At 36.5% G+C, this 18,949-nt stretch overlaps 1 protein-coding gene across 47 annotated transcripts in view; it reads right to left on the bottom strand.

Annotated features, from left to right (window-relative positions):
- Positions 1–18,949, bottom strand: part of PPFIBP2 (PPFIA binding protein 2) — a 94,768-nt gene that overhangs the window by 43,037 nt on the left and 32,782 nt on the right. For 26 of the 47 annotated variants that reach the window (XM_040702064.2, XM_046942203.1, XM_046942197.1 and 23 more), the window contains exons 3-4: positions 16,621–16,835; positions 448–540 (exon numbers count right to left, since the gene is read on the bottom strand). In XM_040702064.2, coding sequence (XP_040557998.1) covers positions 448–540; positions 16,621–16,835 — 308 coding nt within the window. Of the gene's footprint in view, positions 1–447; positions 541–2,938; positions 2,994–4,752; positions 4,857–8,622; positions 8,680–8,735; positions 11,125–16,620; positions 16,836–18,949 lie in introns of those variants that run through there. The other 21 variants (XM_040702078.2, XM_040702086.2, XM_040702088.2 and 18 more) reach the window with 14 other exon arrangements.

Below are 18,949 nucleotides of genomic sequence, written 5' to 3'. Positions count from 1 at the left end.
AAGGACTTTAATGGAGAAGAAGGTAAGGGATAGGCACATTGTCTAGAAACATGATGGTATACAATATGTTTAATTTTTGTCCCCCTTATTCTTCAGTATTCCAATTCATAAAAAACAGTGGCATGCAGAAACTAAAAAGTAACTAGCATAACCTAGCAAACCTAGCACGAAATCTACTACCGCAGCATTAACACCATGGAAAAAAAATTACAAACACTGTCAAGTTCCTTTGTCATTCTTCTTATTGCTGCTACTCCCTTCTCCTCCAGTCACTTACCTCACCATTAGACAAGCCATATTAATTAAACAAATAATAAATTAACTCCTGACTAAATATCACTTGTAATTGCTGACCTGTTACTATTTGTTCCATGGAAAATACGCTGTCACTTCAGCTTCTATTCACTGAATGTCAACTACATAGACAATGTTCTCTTTAAAACATACCTGCAGTATGAGAGACTCTTTATCACCTTCTAATCGTGCCAATCTTTCTTGATAGGTTTCATTATTAGTAGATGAATGATGATTCACCTGTGACTGGAGAGAAAAGGGCAGTAAGAACTTTTGCAGTTAATATTAAAATGTCAAGCGGTAGTTCATAAAAATTGATACAGTGCAATTTTGTACTGCAAAACACAACAAAAACTTTACATCATAAGCATTAAGGCTTTTATATGTGCATTTTTTAGCTGGATTTTGAATATTTTTTCTCTTTTCCAGCAATCAGTAATCGTATAGGAATAGATTAGTTATTTTCCAGCACCATTTCTTTGGGAGATGCCAGCCTACCAAGATAAAAAACATTCTGTTTGCACTATTTGAACTCAACAGTATTTTGCCAAAGGCAAGGAATCTTGGTATTTATTTTTGAATACCTGCCATATGTATTACCCTATTCCTAGAAATTTGCTGAAAAGTACAAATTCTTTTTTAATAATTAACAAATTATTTCAATTACCAAATTCCTATCAGGAACTATTCTGGTTACATAATTATTTACATATTTCTAAACATCTCTAAAGAGCGAGACCTCTCGCTCTTTATATGTATATTATTATATATACAAAAAATTCTTAAAACAAGACAAAGAAAAATCTGCAGATTTATAAACCAAAAACAACTCTGGTAGAGCGTCACGGTTCTATGGTCCATCTGGAAGCTTTATGCAATTGCAGGGCTGGATCTGCTTGCTTAAAGTACCCAGTTGTAATATTACCCCATAGTGGTTCATTTCCCAATAGCAGGCAATGCTTTTCCGCCTGGGAATAAAACACCTTGGTTGGCTTTTCAGCCAACGTAAGAATCCAGCTACAGATTTCCCCTTATCTGCACTAGTTTGCAGCACACTACTCAATTACAGTTGCATGTACAGCAGCAGCAGGAGGATTGTAATCTGTCTGAACTGTCTGTTCTTTTTCAGCTAAACAAGTTTATCTATTTTTTTCCATGGCTTCCTGATCTCAGCTGAGGTCTAGAGGCCCAAATGTAAAATAGACTATGAAAATAAACATAGCACTAATTTACGCAAAGCAGGAAGTAATTACCAATCAAATGCCAAAACACACTTTTCAGACCATAAAGTATTGAACTACATATAAGTTTAGCATCTTTAGTAGTTGAGCTATGATAACCCTTGTCTCTGATATTTTTTGAAAGTATTTTATTTTTATTTTGAAAGTATTTAATCAAACATTACACAGCAACAAACAGGACTGAAAAGTATCTGAAGAAATCATTTGATTCGTTATTCTGCCCTTGAACAGATAATTATTTGCGATTCTTATTTTGTCTGCTTCTAATATCTCTAGGAATGAAAAACAGGCACTCCACAGGTAACCACACAATCAATATAACTTAGGTCCTATGTATTAACCTGTATGGTCTTACAGACTTAAGTAACTTTTGTAGTAGTATAACAAAACAAAAGGAATCCTTCTAAGTAAGCAAGATTTATTTCTATGTCTGCGTAGGCAATCCTTTGACCTCAGCTATGCATCTTCAATCACACTGCCGGCCATTCTGCTTCAAACTATGTGAAGAGTGAAGTCCTTTAGACTAGAAATCTTTAGCCTTGGCAACTAGGTTTCCATTACAGCCAAAACTCCCCTCCATCTCATTAGAAGCTTTTCACAACCATCAGCCCACAGGCCTTCCCCCACCATGTCTCTGACCCATACACCATGATAGGGGAAGACTTCTTGAAGACAGAACATCAAGCACCCAGGGTACAACAGCAAACTGCTAGGCAGGAGAAGATTCTTTTAATAACAAAAGCTAGCAATGAAAACTACTCAGTCAGGTAGATCTTTGCACCCGTTACGCTGCTGTAATTTGCTATTTTCCTATGCTAAATTTAACTAATACTGTAATCACTCCACTGCTCTCCTTACAAGCACAGTGTTGTTGCCAACACATTTTTATATAAGTAATCCCTCATCAATATAAAATAGAGTTCAACATTTTGTATAATCAGTAATTGAGAATTAATTCAACATCAAATCACAAATAAGGCAAAAAATTTACTACACTCACATTTATCAAATACGCAGCCCCGATGATGTCTGCAGCACTGACTGACAGTGAAATATCCTATGTTGGAACTTCAATACTCAATACACACATAAGACCCACTGAATCACACCAATGTGAATAAGGAGGAGAAAAAAAATACCAACTCTGCCAACAGGTCAGACAGAGTGCTCAGATAAGTACAGGACAGTACAGTATGCAGAAAATACCCTGCTTAAAAAAAAAAAAAAGTGGCTGATTGACACACAACAGTTGTTTAAGGCTTTGGAAGTCTTCTCGGCATTCATAAAGACAAGATAAAAAATGTAACATGAACCAAGGCCATCTGTGCATGGTTGGAATGCATTCAGCAGTTGTGAAAGACAGTACTGAGATGAAACTGAGTATAGTTACGTATCACACGTACCAGCAGGACCCAAATATAGGACACAGCACTGAAGTCAAGACTAGACAGCAAATTACTGTAAAAGAACACAAACACACACTAAACTTATGTAACCACGTGATCAAAAGGTTGAATCACCAAGATTTTCTAGAAAGATGTTACTCCAGAAAAAGTAACCTAGAAAATTAAAAACCATTACTTGAGCTTCACAACTTATAGGTAAATGTGTTATTTATTGTAATGAAAGCATGGGTGAAATAGCACAAAGCACAAGAATCTTTCTGATAACACGATGATGAAATAGAAGGAAAAATATGTTCAGTCAAGGTGATTGGAACAGTTACAACCACTGCAGTGCTGCAAATGAAAAGTCAAGTATATATCCTATGTGCTCTGTTAAGACAGCTTCAAAGCAGTTTCTTGAAGCACCTATACTGCACTCTCCATAAAGAACCTGGGTATAGTTTTCTGCCCAGACTGCATCAGATATAAAATATTTCCTTGAACAATTTAAAACCAACAATTTCTTCCACTTTTGGAGGAAAAAAAAAAAAAAAAAGGTTTTTGCATCTCATCACCTACTTCAGCTTCTTATTCATCTGTAGTTTCCAGGTCTATCTTGAAAATGTTCTCCTTCCTCTAACTTGGACATAATACTGATATGTGTTGGAAAATTGAGCATTTAAGTATCATTTACGTGATCCACTAACTACAGAATCCTATTCCAAGAAAAAGGCTCAAATATCCCTCCATTTTATGATACAATAAATAAATAAAATCAGAATATGATTCAACAGCTTTAGGTCAGAAGGAAGATACTCCTGCTGTATTTATTGCTGGTTATGGCAAGAAAGGCAGGATATTTGATCAGCTAGTTAGCTTAATTTTCAATAGCCTTCTCAGATGGGAGCTCAGAGTCCAGCAAGTGAGGAATTTTATGGTTTCTTCCATATTATTTTAACAGGATGCAGCATATTGTCAGAACTGAACAACCACCATGGTTTAGAGTTTCTGTACAGATGTTCTATTCTGAAGTTTCTGAAACAAAACTTGTTGAATCTCGGCAGACTGTAAAAGTAAGCCCTTAAAGGAAGCACATTTCCAAGATAACAGAATTGAACAGAGGCCAATATATGTCCTCCTCATGTGTTAAGTTTATTCTCCAAGAATTTCCAACACAGCTAATTTTAAAACTTCTGAAGTTGATCAGCCAGCTGTTACACAAAAATTTTCCACTAATGTCTGGGTCTCATATTGGGCTACAGAAGAGAAAGAAGTTGAGAAAAGAAATCTGGCAGTCAGTTAGACTGGTGATTTGTAAGCTTTTTCAAGAAGTCACTTGCCTCTTAGAAGACAGATTATGGCAAAACCATCCTTTCCTCTTATTCAGTCACACGAATCAACTTCAGTTCCACTGACAATTGAGTCAGATGCTTGTGGCAACCAGAGTGCTTGCATTAGTAGGAAAGATTAGGGACACACTTGATATATTGTCTGCTGTTGCAGTTTAGAAGTTGAGAACAAGGAGTATAGCCAGCAGAGTTCAACCAGCCAGTTTTCCACAAACTACTAAGAGCACACAGACTGCAGGAAAAATGTACGCTATAGACATTTTTCATTCTATTTGGAGTTGATAATATTTAGAAGAATACGGACTTCCCAACTCCCCCCCACCACTGTTTTGGATCAGCAGAACTGATGCTGCGTTACAGTTTTTGCTGTTGTAATAGTTTTGAATCGACAAACATAATGAGTGAGTAGCCAACAAAGGAAACATTTTTATTTTGGCACCTATCTATTAATATCAATTTATTCTCTTGATATCCTAGTGTTACCTGAGATACACACCCACGTGAATTTATGTACATTCACTCAGTGTACTTGAGGAGAGAGAGATGGCTGGAACGGGATTTCTGGATCTGTAATTCTTGCCTTTCACCTGAAAGCAGAAGCAACAACTGGATTTTCTGTTTTCTGCTGTTCCTTGTTTAAAGGAAAGTGGAAGTCAATCTGAAAGAGCTAACAGCACAAAGTACAAAGGTAGGTAAACTCATACAGTCCTTAAAAATCAAAGAATTTTCACCAAATATTTACTCTTTCATCAGGAGAACTTCTAATGCTAGCACTTAAAGGAAGATATCCATACACAAGTCATGACATTCATCCTCAGTATGATCAGCGTAAGTGATACAGCGTGAGCTCAACTGCTTCACCTTTTGCTAATAGGGATTACATACAGTAGTCAGAACCACTAATGTATACCTTTCTCAGGTCAACCATCAGCTCACCACTGTGCAGATTTCAAAAGTCAAGTCCAAAGTAAGCTACAAGAGTTACTGGATGTTTCAGTTTCACATGAAGGCAGTTCTTTCAAAATGAAAAGTCTTAGCACTTCAGTGTTTTTCAGACACAAGAGATTCTCCATTTTGCTACACTCCACCCACTGCAGTTCAAATTGTTCAGTTAATTTATGATATCCTTAGAGAGCCCATTACACTACTTATTACTGTAATGAAACATAGTAATTTTTTATTATACCTATATGCCTATGCACATAATGGGGGCTACGTCATTTTTATTCAGAATGGTGTGCTCCCAATTAAGGTCAGATGGCAGGATAATAAAGCAACAGGACCAAAAAGGAATCTGTATGGGACCCCGTTAACTCAAATCCCTTGGGAGAACCAGAGAAAATCCATGCTAAAGACAACACATTTTTACCATTTGGGAGGCAGGGAAGAGAGAAGAGTCTTAGGTACTTTGGCTTCCAACAGAAACTTAACAGCAGCAGATTTATGCTTAGGCCTTGTGAAATAACATCAACTACCTACAAAATGCTTCCCACAAACTGCCAACCGACTTCTTTATGAGAATGACGCTGCTGTCTTAGCTGCAATTGTAAAAGTGCCCTATACACGTACAAGAAATTTTCCATATCCTTCCAGAAAGAGACAACTTTGAGACACACTGTTATTTCCCATCACCTACTTAACTAGGCTTTATGCCTCACTAACAAGGTATCTTTGAACATTTGAATCACTAACAAATGAAACCAGTGTGGTATCATGTTGCTATGGCAGGTACCATTCAGATCTAGGCCAGAATAAGCGGATCCAGATAGTTCTGAAATTACGACCACAGTATCATATGCCATAAAGTACAACATAGCTGTACTCATCATAGAGTTATGTCTTTGGTATTAGGCAAGATATTGTCAATAGAGAAAGTTCTCTCTGGTGGGAAATTTTACTACTACTACTGCAGGCAATAATACATATACACATTTACTGTCAAGAAATAGAAAAACTAAAATGTAGACAAGCAGTAAGCAAAGGAAAACAGATTATGCATCAAGATACGCATCAAGATTTCCTTTTTTTTTTTTTTTTGCTCTCTCTGTTCCTATATTCTCCTACCCACACTGTGCTTATGTATAGCCATTCTTGGCAAAGCACTTTTTACAGATCATTTTAATATCAAGAAAGCCTAATGGAAAGACTTGAGGCGTGGCAACACTTTATTCAAATTTGACCTATATATTGCCTTGTCCCTTCTGTTGTTGCATGATGCTACTGTACAGACTGTGTTACAAGACTACTGATTAAAACCACATCCTTTGTTCCATGCATCTGAAAATTGCAGTTTTATCCCTTATTTTCCCCTGCCTGGATTCACAATTATTTATTTAACAACTACTTGCTGCCCTAATACAGTCCAAGCCACAGACAACATGCAAATATGGCTTGACAGACTAACTGCAACATCAAAACTGATCCTGGTCTCTGAAGTGACTTCTATTATTGATGAAATTGGAGCCAGTTCTAGCATATTTCACCAGGGCTTATGGGAGTCTTTTGCAATTACCCTCTGTTAAGCACCATTCATTAGTCTGGAGGGTACTTATCCTTTCATTATCAGCCAAAAAGCAACAGTTTTTAATTGCAAGGCCTTAAATCCTTAATGCTATCACAGTGCCAGACATGAGATGCTAGGATTCTGGAATATGGAAATCAAATCAGCAACTGAGATTTTTTATTTATTTATTTACAAGATCACTTATCAAATAAACTTTGGATCACAGTGCTCAAACTTCTCCTGGGAACTATGAAAAACTGTTTTCAGTTCTCCTCCATTCCCCCCACATATATTCAACTCCTTAAAGTGCCTGCAAGGAAAAGAACCAATACTGATATTTTCCTTTATCTCTCATACATAAAAAGAATTAAGTGCAACCATTTTAATAACGTTTAGTTATGCAAAACAGTTTGCAGTATATTTGAACACTATCTTGTCTGAAATTGCACCCTCTGTTGTTAGTTCCTCCCAAACCTGTGAACATTCCTGCATGACACCATGACACTTTCTTCTCTGAAGCTACTTCTTTCTCATTGTTCTATCATTCTCAGTGCACGGGGAATGCAACACAGACTGATAACAGCACACCTCAGTCTTCTGTCAGCAAATCTATCTTTTGGATACTAATAGGGAAGCAGAGGTGGCAGACATACCATATTTAAGGCGTCATTTAAATAACAAAGTAATGTGATCTCAAAAACCGCTGAAGAGTTATCTAGTTTTAACTATACAAAACACAAGTCAAACTAATAGTATGATGTTCCCAACTACTACTTCCTGTTGTCTCTTCTCCTTCACTCACCCACTCATTTCCCCATTTAATCTCCTCCCCATCCACACACCAGAAACACAAGTTTTGAGGAAGAGATGCAAATATTTTGTAAGTAAACTGAACTTCAACATTCCCAAGCTTTTGTTAAAGACTTGAACATCACAAATATTTTACATTCAGAGAAGCTACCCAAGTTAAAGATCCTGTTCACATTTAACGGATATTTACTTACATTTTGTGTTTACACAGCCAGTTAAAAAGAGTGTGTGTATCTATATATGCATGCGTTTGTAATCAAGGGCACTGACATAAATAGCATGCATAGAATTTGTAACAAAAGTATGCAGTTAAAATAGAATTTTTATAAGTATAATGGGAAGATGTGCTGCTCACATGACATGCAGTTAAATCAATATTGTAATTTAAAGGAACAGTTTACTGTGAAGGAACTATTCTCATCACATCTGTGGATTTTTCAAGAACTGAAAAATAAGTAGTTAGAACCCAAGCAACTCAGAAGCAGACAAAGACTAGATGATTTTTCCAAGATATCAGACTTTGTTTTTTTTAATTTTACAGGAAAACAAAAATTAATCTCCTTACATTACGCAGTTAATTCATGTTCAGATTCACATTCATCACAAAAATGAGGATAATAGCACTGCCTTTTTAAAAAAGCATAATTTAATTAGAGAACTGTGAACAGGCAAAAAAAAAATACCACCATTTTTTTTCAAAACAAAAGCACGCTAAAAGGTCTCATGCAGTTACAGCAGTGAAGAATGAAGTGAAGAACCAGTGTAAATATTTCTTAATTTTAAACCACAATGTGGTAAACAACATATTCTAATTTTTTGCCATACGCTCCATTGTATGGTATGCTTTGCTACATTACAACCTCAGGAAAGCACGAGCACTTACTAGAACCTATTGCCATTTGTTCACAGACTGACTGTAGAGTTTTGTTTTTAAAGACATAGACAGCTGATTGTCCCCCTGCACAGCCCCCCTCCCATCAAACTTCCCCCCCTCCTGCTTGAAGAAAAGTCCCTAATTCCTTTCTCATAAAGGAACTTACAATATTTCATGTCTGAGGCAGTCCGTGTGTTTCCTTCCGCAAAGCTGAGAATTCTGACTTAGATTGGTAACGTGCATTTGCAAAGACAAAACAAAGAACAGCAAATCACTTACCCGCTTTAGCCACGTGAAGTGCTTGTAAATATCAATCTCACCATCCATGCTTTGGGCCCATCTCAGCAGTCACGTTCCCAGGGTTAAAAGAAACTTTTGGAAGCAAGCGCGCTGCTTTGTTCTACAGGATATAGCTGTGACTTCTTCCCCTTTAAACCCCTCTACTTCTAAATTCTTGAACGTGTGTACACATTTCAAGTTAAATCTACTGCCTCTGTCCCACAGCCTTATCCCAAACGCTTCTCACAGATGTATACATAACGCACAACTGTATAAACTTCAGACTCTCCCCCAAACATCTGGTTTTTTTAAACAGCAGATCGGTTAGCAACAAGAACAATGTAACTCCAAAAACATTAAAAATATAACTTGCTAAATGGTCTTTTAAAAGGGATCTTTCAAGAACAGTATAAATCTGCAGAAACTATTCACTTTTAACGCTGAATAACAACCCAAAATTATTAAGCTGTCACTGTGAAACTATTTCCAAGTAATGCCTTCCCTGGCTTTCTGTTTCAAGAGTGGCTGGAATTCATTACCAAAGACCCCCTATTTCCTGTCTCTGTTTTACTCCCTGTTTATCGTAACACTGCTCAGCCTTCTCAGTTTATTTCAGGCCCTGACTAAACCTAAAAATAAGTTATGCTCTTTGAATTACTGGCCTGTCCTCACAAAAGACATTATAAAAAAAAGGAGGAATTCAAGGACGATTCAGTGGATAAGCTGATTATTCCATAAGTACTGCCAGGAAGGCAGTTTTCCATCTTAACAAAAGATGATGATACCCTTTCTGAGATTTTGGTCTGCTTCTGCTGAAGCCTCGTGGAATGGCAACTTTTCAAACTTGCAACACGGAGATTAATGCATATGCAAAGCAACGTTCTGGCAAAGAAGGGAAGTTTAAAAGTACTCCCTGTTACTGCGGTGTCCTCTAGTGCCTCTGCACAGAACTTATGACTACTACATTCTAATCTTTCCCAACAAACTCCAGTTTCCAACCTGGTATCTCCCACTATTAAAAGCGGCTTTGGTCTTAAACTGTAAAACCGATTGTTCCATATACAAACACAATATATTGGGCAATGCCTGTTACCACCAAAATGCTGCTGTCCCATGGCATTTTTGTGATGATCTCAGAATATTTACTTTGCTCCACTTCTTTTTCAGTTTCTACAGCCAAGTACATTCATGCATTTAAGACAAAATACAAGAACTTGGAGCCAAAGTTGCCCATTACACTAATGGTATATGCAAAGAATTCAAAGTCTGAAACTGTATAATGCCCCCAAAAAACAGTTCTTAAAGGGATCTGTCATACTTAGCCATCTATCCACCCTTCAAAATGTGGAAATCCCAGATAAATAAAAGAGTTTCTGCCAAGAGTTTTGCTATTTCAACTATTCTTGATCCTTTTGACCCAACGCATGTCTTTTTTGGACATTCCAAGTGAAAAGCAGAGAAGGATACAAACCTAGACTACCAGCCTTCTTTGAGTACTGGATAGTAATAAATACAGGAAGTTCTATGACAAGAGAAATGTGAAAGGTTTTAAATAAGTTAGTACTACGAGTCTTCTAAAGATGCTTGAGTAACTAGAATTGGCAGAAAATGGAACAAGGTAAAAGAACTTTTCTAAAAGTGAACCATGCCATGAGACAGCACCTGAAAAGGACTCGAGTTGCTCTGTACATCAAACATACGTATTCTGTGCCAATTGTACAAGTTCTTATGCTTTGTTAACACTGGTGAGAGCAACTCTTTCTTCATGTCATCTGGCATTCATTTTAAAAACTCTTAAAAATCATTTAAGATGCACTCAGTACAGAACATTTCTCTGTGTTTGATAGCCTCTGTCATAGCTGACAAGCTGAAGACTAAGGGGGTTCTCTTGAGATTAAAATATGAAATCCCTAGGGGCATTTTTATTCCCCAGGAAATGAGTCATCTAATTATACAGAATAGCAAATACTTCAGACTTTCTCACATCACTGTCTATCCCACAGCACAGCCAATGCAGAATCCCATATCCATATTTAATCCAGTTCAAAACAGAGGTTGCAAGACTTATTTCAGGCTTAATTAGCAAAGTGGGGGAAAGTACTATGTACTCTTAAAATGTTCCACAACACATTGTGTGTTAATGATTTTTTGTCTTACAGCACAGAGAAAAAAAAACAACTCCCACCCCAAAAAAAAACCACTAAAAGAAAATCGTATTATTCCACCTACAAGTATCTCAGTGTAGCATCTGCAGCTAGGAGAGTATCAATTTCTCCTGTAAAAAGTATTTTAAATCACAAACATACCTTATTTTTGCCTTGTCACTTGTTCCGGATTTCATGCAAAGGTCTCTTGGTTTTGTTACAGTCATTCTTCCTGATTAAGAGGTAAACGTGTCTGTATTTTCTGCATCTTATCAGCTATGAATGTTGACAACACGCATTCCAGACAGTCACGTGTTCCCTTTCAGCCTGTCACCTGCTTGCTGAACTTTATGTCCTGCTTGAGCTTTGGCCTGAAAAAGTTTCAGGCACCAAATGAATTCAAATCCATCGGCCCAGATTCGCTTAGAATACTTTTCCATTTCTCTGGAAAAGCAGGTTATTTCCTCTGGGCAGTGTGAAAACATGGAAAATATGTTGCAATGTGAGGATTGCTTCATCAGATTACTGCTGTGTTTAAGAAAAAAGCAAGAGAAGAAAATGCATGTTTACACATAGTTCTTCACTGAGCACTGACTGCTAGTTCAATAGAGAACTAAAAAAATAAATCAAACCAAATAAAATAAAATCAGCCCCAAACATCACTGTAATGCCACCACCCTTGTGTAAATAAATCAAAGAGAGAATGATCTAGATGTTCACTCAAGAATATTAAGTTTTCCTTCATCCATTGCTCTGGGTTCTTCCTGATACTCATGTTTGAACTGCCTTGGAAATGAAGGGGTTAGGAACACATTACATCTGGGAAAATGTCCTCAGTATGCCAATTCACACACACCTGTCACTACTATGCTGCAGAAAAAGTGAGAACTGGAGAGCGGAGAGAGAGGAAATATGAGAATGCACCTGCACAAGAATACAGGTGAAAAAAGAAATAGCAACAGAAATCCTCTTTATATATTGAGGAACACTTTCAGTAATCTGTTAAGCATTTCCAGCACGACAGTTGTTCTGAGAGTCTTAATAATTACTGACAATTTCTGAAGGACAGAACAAGATGAAACTTGTTGAAACAAACAGAAAAAAGCCTACTGCATTCTCTATATGAACATATTTGCTTTACTTGTGATAAACAAACAAAATCAGCATCCTGGGAAAGACCATGAAAAATGTATATAGACAAGCTCAACTATTTACAGAGACGAGAAACACGGCAGCCTATTGTATGCTACTTTATAAATGCGAAGTCTAAAAATAACTATAGCTTGTTCTTATTTCTGAAACATCCCAAAACCTGAAAATGTTTAGCTGTGTTTGAACTGAGTATCTTTGTTGACCATTGCATTATTGCCTACTATGTAGGTATTTTATAGCATTTACATTTTTACACTGATGTTTGTTACATCAATGCATTGTCTCATATTTAAAACAACGAAAAGCAATGCAGCCATAAATAAAGTCACAGAAGATAATGTCAAGTAAAAAACCGTTACCACCCATAACATTAGGTACAAAAGTAAAGACAAACATGATACTCTGTGACTTAGCGCAAAGCCACGAAGACAACAGCTGAAAGAGTCCTAGGCAAATGCAGTCCTAGATAATATAAATCGATCATATTCATCCCTTTGAAGGCTAACATGCAATTTCTGTATACAATCATGAATTCCTACAGAGTAGGCCTCCAGTCCCTCTGACAACATCAAGGTGCAGATAGTCTATGTGGGTAAGGATTGCCCTCAAGGGCTAAGCTTTATAGTATGTCACCAGGCTACCTTGAAATATTGGAAAACTTAACATAAAAACAAGCCTTGATATTATAACAAGAATACTGTCTTTCTTTCATGAGCACTGAAAGCCTATGGCTATAACACAATTCTGTTTAATCGCTTCTGGTCATTGTAATTGAAAATTGACTCTATTAAGTATTATTGGTCATTACGGGGGTGCAAGAAACTGCAGAAAACTTACCTCACCACATCATTTTAAGAAAAAGATCTAGACCTACTTGCTGCAAAGGCATTTTCAACTTGTTTTAGTTCTTTGTGCAAAATAGATTTTCCTATCTTTGAAAAACAGCTAATACAGTGAGCTGTCGCTGACAGAGATCATGAAGCTGACTCCCACACAAGCAATGGAATGTTAAAAAAAATAATAATAATAAATCAATTCATCATGGCTTAGGTAAATTCCACGCAAGCCATTTACACCTCTGTTCCCACTAGCACCAGGGCATTCTCTAGCATTCATAAAGAGCTGTACACAAAGGATACTGCTGTTTCCTGTGTGTTGAGAATTACTCTAACATGCTTGAGGAACTCAGAAGACCAGACCCGCCTGTTCAGGGCTTCCTTGCATCACCAGTTCATTGAAAAGGAGCTGGAGCACAGCAGAGGACTGGGTCATTCAAAATGCAACCTAAACAACTGCTCAGAAAACATATCCATCTAGTATGTGAAACTGGAAATAATAAACATACGTGCATACAGAATAATGGCTTAGCTACACCGTCCCAAGCAGGCTTTGCTGGTATGTTTTCAATTTAGCATGTGCCAACACCACTTGGTAATGGGAAGATTCAGCTATATATAGCTCTGTCATGACTCTCAACAGTTGAGTCCTGCAGTCAAACCTACCAGGAGATAAACGTACTGGATTTAACTGACATTGCTCAGAACATATTCTCTTCCCACTCAGCTGTTGCTGAAGAGTTCTACTACTGCATACATGTAATGCTTCTGTTTTTAGTAGCAATAACTTACGTTCCAATTAAATATTTATACAGTACACTTTTAAAGACTTCTTGTGACAACAGTTTGTATGCAAGAAAGTACAATTATTTTAACTACCAGAGGATATTACTATTATATCCCATCTTTATAAAAGTATTTGTTCAAGGCTGTCTTGAGGTAACTTGCCCTAGGGAGAAGGACCTGAGGGTCCTGATGGAAAAAAGCTGGACACAAGCCAGCAGTGTGCTTTTGCCACCATAAAGGCCAATGGTACCCTGGGCTGCATCAAAAGAAGGGTGGGTCAGATGGAGGGGACTGTGCCCCTATACTCTGCCCTTGGGAGGATTCATCTGGAGTGCTGCGTTCAAAATCTGTGGACTCCAGTACAGGAAGGACGTGGAGCTATTGGAATGGGTCCAGAGGAGGGCCACTAAGATGATTAGAGGATCGGAGCACCTCTCCTACAAAGAAACATTGAGGAAGCTGAGTTTAACGTGGAGAAAAGAAGGCTCCAGGGAGACCTCATTTCAACCTTCCAGTACTTAAAAGCAGCTTACAAGCTGGAGAGCGATTGATCTTTGACATGGCCTGATAACAATAGGACAGAATGGCTTTAAACTATTTAAAAGAGAGGAGATTTGGGTTAGATGTTAGGAAAGAATTCTTTTCTCAGAGGGTGGTGAGGCACTGGAACAGTTTGCCAGAAGAAGCTGTGGATTTCCCATCCCTGGAGGAATTTGAGGCCAGATTGGATGGGATCCTGGACAGCTTGATCAGTCGGCAACCTTGCCTGTGGCAGGGGGTTGGAGCTACGTGATCTTTAAGGCCCCTTCCAATCTAAGCAATTCTATAATTCTCTCCCCTTTCTGTTTCCTCAAATTTAGAGCCTTCAATAAAGATTTTCAGAATTAAGCTTCTGAGAAAATACAAATTCTGGAAAATACTCAGGATTTTTCATGAACCAGCATTTTAAGGGTCAGTATATAAGGCCACATAATGAAGTGGCTGAAATGAAATATAAACGTTCCACCAGAAGTAAGATCATGATTTACAGTCATGAAAATAAGGGCTTTCACCTATTTTAAAAATTATTTTAGGATCTTTGTAAGAACATGAGTTCTTTATACTCAAAAAAGTGATAGACAAAGACGTATAAATAAATGAACAGTGTAGACAGTCAGAGCTCTAAAATGAAACTGTACCTCAATGTATTCTCTCACAGCTCATTAAGTCAAACACAGCCTGTTGTTACTGCAACAGTTAATTTTTAATGCTGAAATTACTATCTACTTTGTGATATGTCATGTGGCCATTGGCAGTATTAAAATATTTAACAAGAAGCAGTGAAACCACACACAAAATCGTTTTAAGTACGTATTTGAAGTTTCCTTGAAAATTCTTTTAAGTGTCTTATGACAATCCTCCTCTTCTTTGTTGTTCACTTTTCAATGTCAAAGAGTTTACAAACATAAAGCATGTAGAACACTGCATGAATTCACTTGTAGGCAGAAATTTTTAATATAGTTCTTAAGTAGTAAAAAGGCTACTATTAATGAAGCTTTATTCCATTTTTGCTTCATCAAAAGAACAGTGCTTTTCTAACAATACAGAAATTGTTATATCCTCATTCCATTATATGTACTAACCACCTAAATTCAATGTTACTTCACCTATCTCAAATCAGTGCTGGTGAGGTTAGTGCACTCAGATGTACTGTAAATTCAATATCTTGACCTTCACAGATACCAGACCACAGAAACTCAAAAAGGAGCCTTTGCAAAAAGCATGAATTTGCAATATGTGGAATGATAAGTACAAAATCCAACTCCGCCTGGAACACTAAATCACTACCAGAAGTTCCATTAAGAATAAATAAATAAAATTAATGCCCTCAAATTACGGAATAAACAAAGTAATGTCAGACACGAAACAAACGCTGAAGTTTTCACACCTTAAACACAACTAAATCCTCCCGGAACGGAATTGTTAAGAAATACTTGGTGATATTTCACACCTAATAACAGTACCAAATGACAGAATTAATGGAAGGCAAGACTCAATTATCATGTCCAACTCCCGGCTCCACACAGGACTACCAAAATTTTAAAACATGGAAGTTGTGTGCATGCTTACAGGCTTTTTTTTTTATATATATACTATAAAGAAGGACCAATGCATATTCTAAGATGCAGATTAATGGATGTTTTGTAATAAAATAAAATAATTAAAAAATAAAAAAAACAACAACATACCTACTATGCTTGAATCCCCTCATTCATATAGATGTCCTTAAAATAAGTGTAGAATTTGTCAACACAAAACAGGGCAAAATATTTTTAGAACACAGTGGTCTCAATATACTGGCTAAAAGATCTGCTCCTCATCTGGATAAGGCTCAGTCCTTTTGACACAGCCAAATGTTTATTCCCCATCTATCCCAATATAAACAACTCTCACACAGAAGCTAATGCTCTTTTCATTTACCACCATTGCCTGGTGTAGAATATATCTTGAAGTTTCAGAATACCAACAACTAAGGCAAAGGAAATGTAGCAACAAAAAGGATAAAGAATCATCCATCTTATTCCTATTTCTCCCTTCATAAGGCAACATCACCAAATTCCAAATTGATAGATTCAAAATGAAAAGCTTTATGTATATATACACTCATACGTTATCTTCAGCAAAGGATGAATATCAACAACAAAAACAATTAAAAGCAAAAAATGTCACAGAAGAGTTCACTTTAAGCTTTGCTTTTACTACACCCAACAGAACCTAAGGTCTACCAACTTTTCATACTCCTGCGTTCATTTAGTCATCACCTCATAAAGTGGTAATATCAACAGCTTTTTATGATTACTTAATATCTGCTGCAGTTCTCTAAGAAGGCAGATTTCAGTCAATATAAAAGTCACTGAGGTATGAAAATACTCGACCTAAGGCTGTTTACAAACACACAAAATGATAAAGTTAGAAATAACTTCTCACCAGATTCTCTTCAAACCACTCCCGTATACACACTGCTGTGGCCCCTGGAATTTGATTTCGCAGTGCTTCTTTCTCTTGAGGATCCTCTAACATTTCCAAAGCCATCTTTAGATCTTCCAGGAGATGCAAAATTTGGAATGTGCCCAAATATACTGATGGAGCAGGTGACACAATATCGTAAGCACCATTTGCATACTCTGCAGCTGATTTGGTACCTAAAACAAGCGAAAACAGGAAAGTCTGATGTCAAGTGACAAATACTACACTCTACCATATTTATACTTCAAATATTGACAAGTTTCAATATTTCCAGTAAGGCTTAGAAATAAAATAGTTATTAGGTAAATAATGAACACTTTAGAATTAAACACGAGAACTATGTACAAGCATATTTCAACATTTACAATGTCTGTTAAATTACAGACTCCAAACTTTACCACAAATCACCTGTAATTTTCCATGGTTACCATGAGATGTCACTAACTTCTCAGCTACATAGAAGCCTCCACACAGAGCAGTGTTTTGCAAGCAAAACAAGCAAGATTCACTCAGCCCTTTGACAAGAAACTTAAATGAAAATAAACTGCATTATCAGAAGTGGAAAAATATGTAACCTCAAACAGGTTTAAAGCACTTTTCACAGAGAACAAACCACCCAAAGTTCTGAGAACTTTGCAGGCTCTCTAAATTATAAAAAACTCTACAACACAGCCACTCTCTGACATCCTTTCAGCAACAATAATCTTTCCTCAAAAACACATCTCAGTAAATGAGGAATAATAAATTCTAGTATCTTTGAATCTTTTTTGTTTTAATACCCTGTTGCAGTGAGCTTTTTTCAGTTATGAGTTTCATTTGGCACCCATTGGTTTCTTTAACAACTACTCAGATGGAAAACTTGTATTGGCTTTACTTTTTATAGTTTCATTTATTTTATTTCATTTCCCCATGTACATAACAGATGACACTCGTGTATGTATTCATTCCTGTTCTCTGGCGTAAACAATCCCATGTTTTCTCTTATTTGACTTTATGGGAGGTACTTACAAAATAAAAGGATTGAGAGGAGGACAGTAACACATGTTACATACGTATACTGGACATTGATCCATACAAGGTGATCAAAATCATCTCCACAGTATTCTTTCACTCACTCCTCTTTTTAACATCACTTACACCTTATACTTCAGTTACAAAAGGAAGAGAAGCCTTCATCGAGTTTTGAAAATTATTTGCAAAGATTTTTTCCCTGAGCAGCTGTATTTAATTTGAAACACAGACAAATGACTAATCCAAGTTTCCCTCTTCAGTGCACACTACTTTGCATTAATCAATGTTGGTTTTCTGTTATGTTTGTTTATCTACTCTGATTTGAACACTACATGTTGTTTGAACCCAGTGAATCTAATGGTATTTTACATATAGCACTATATATATAATTTAGTAAATATAGCTCACAAATGCATTAATCTTATGTCCTAACACACTTGAACACCTTCTGCACCTAGATGGGCTGTTCACCAGAACACTAATTGATCATTTGATCCTAACATTGCTTTCCCATCTCAGTGAGTCATCAATCCAAGAAAATATTTTGTCTCTCATTTTGTGAATGTTAAACTTCACAATAATCTTAAGGTAAATCTAAATAATATTAACCAGATGTTTTTCTTCAACCACTGCTTTAATGACTTAAATGCTACCAGATCACTTACCTATGCAGATGACTGTCATCTTAGTTCTCCTGTTCTATTTATGTGTTGTTTATATCAAAACAGTGCAAAAGCATCCTTAGACGTTTCTAGGATTTAGCAACACTCAGTAGTATTGGTTGTCAGATGGGTTGTTTTCTTTGTTTTAAAGCAACACATTTATCTTCATTACCTGACTATTTAATATAATTCTAAGTTCTTTTCAAACCCAAAATATCACATTTAATCCTATTCACTTGTTTTACATATGAGTTTATTTTGATATACCAAGGGTAAGACCTCATCTTAGTTTCTAAGACTGCAGCCAAGATAATATTTCTCTTCAATAACCAGTTCTAAGGCTGCTAAAGACAACAATTTTACCTCCTAAGTCAATCTTCCTGTTTTTTTTTCCTTTTAAGAGAATCACCTGTTTTGCTGAATTTGATTATTCTAATAAAGTGTATATTCTTGTTTATTTACATCCTCCTAGCTATCTATGCAAGCTTAGTCTTCCCTGTTTATTTACTTCCTAATGCAGTTTAATCTAGCACTGTAAGAACTAAAAACAGAAGATCTAAATTCCTGTTGTATACAATACGCAGATCATATAACATCTTAAATCTTTTCATTTGGCC

Source organism: Gallus gallus, chromosome 5 (genome assembly GCF_016699485.2).
Source record: "Gallus gallus isolate bGalGal1 chromosome 5, bGalGal1.mat.broiler.GRCg7b, whole genome shotgun sequence".
NCBI classification, from domain to species: Eukaryota; Metazoa; Chordata; class Aves; order Galliformes; family Phasianidae; genus Gallus; species Gallus gallus.
This window is presented reverse-complemented; position numbering and strand designations above follow the sequence as displayed.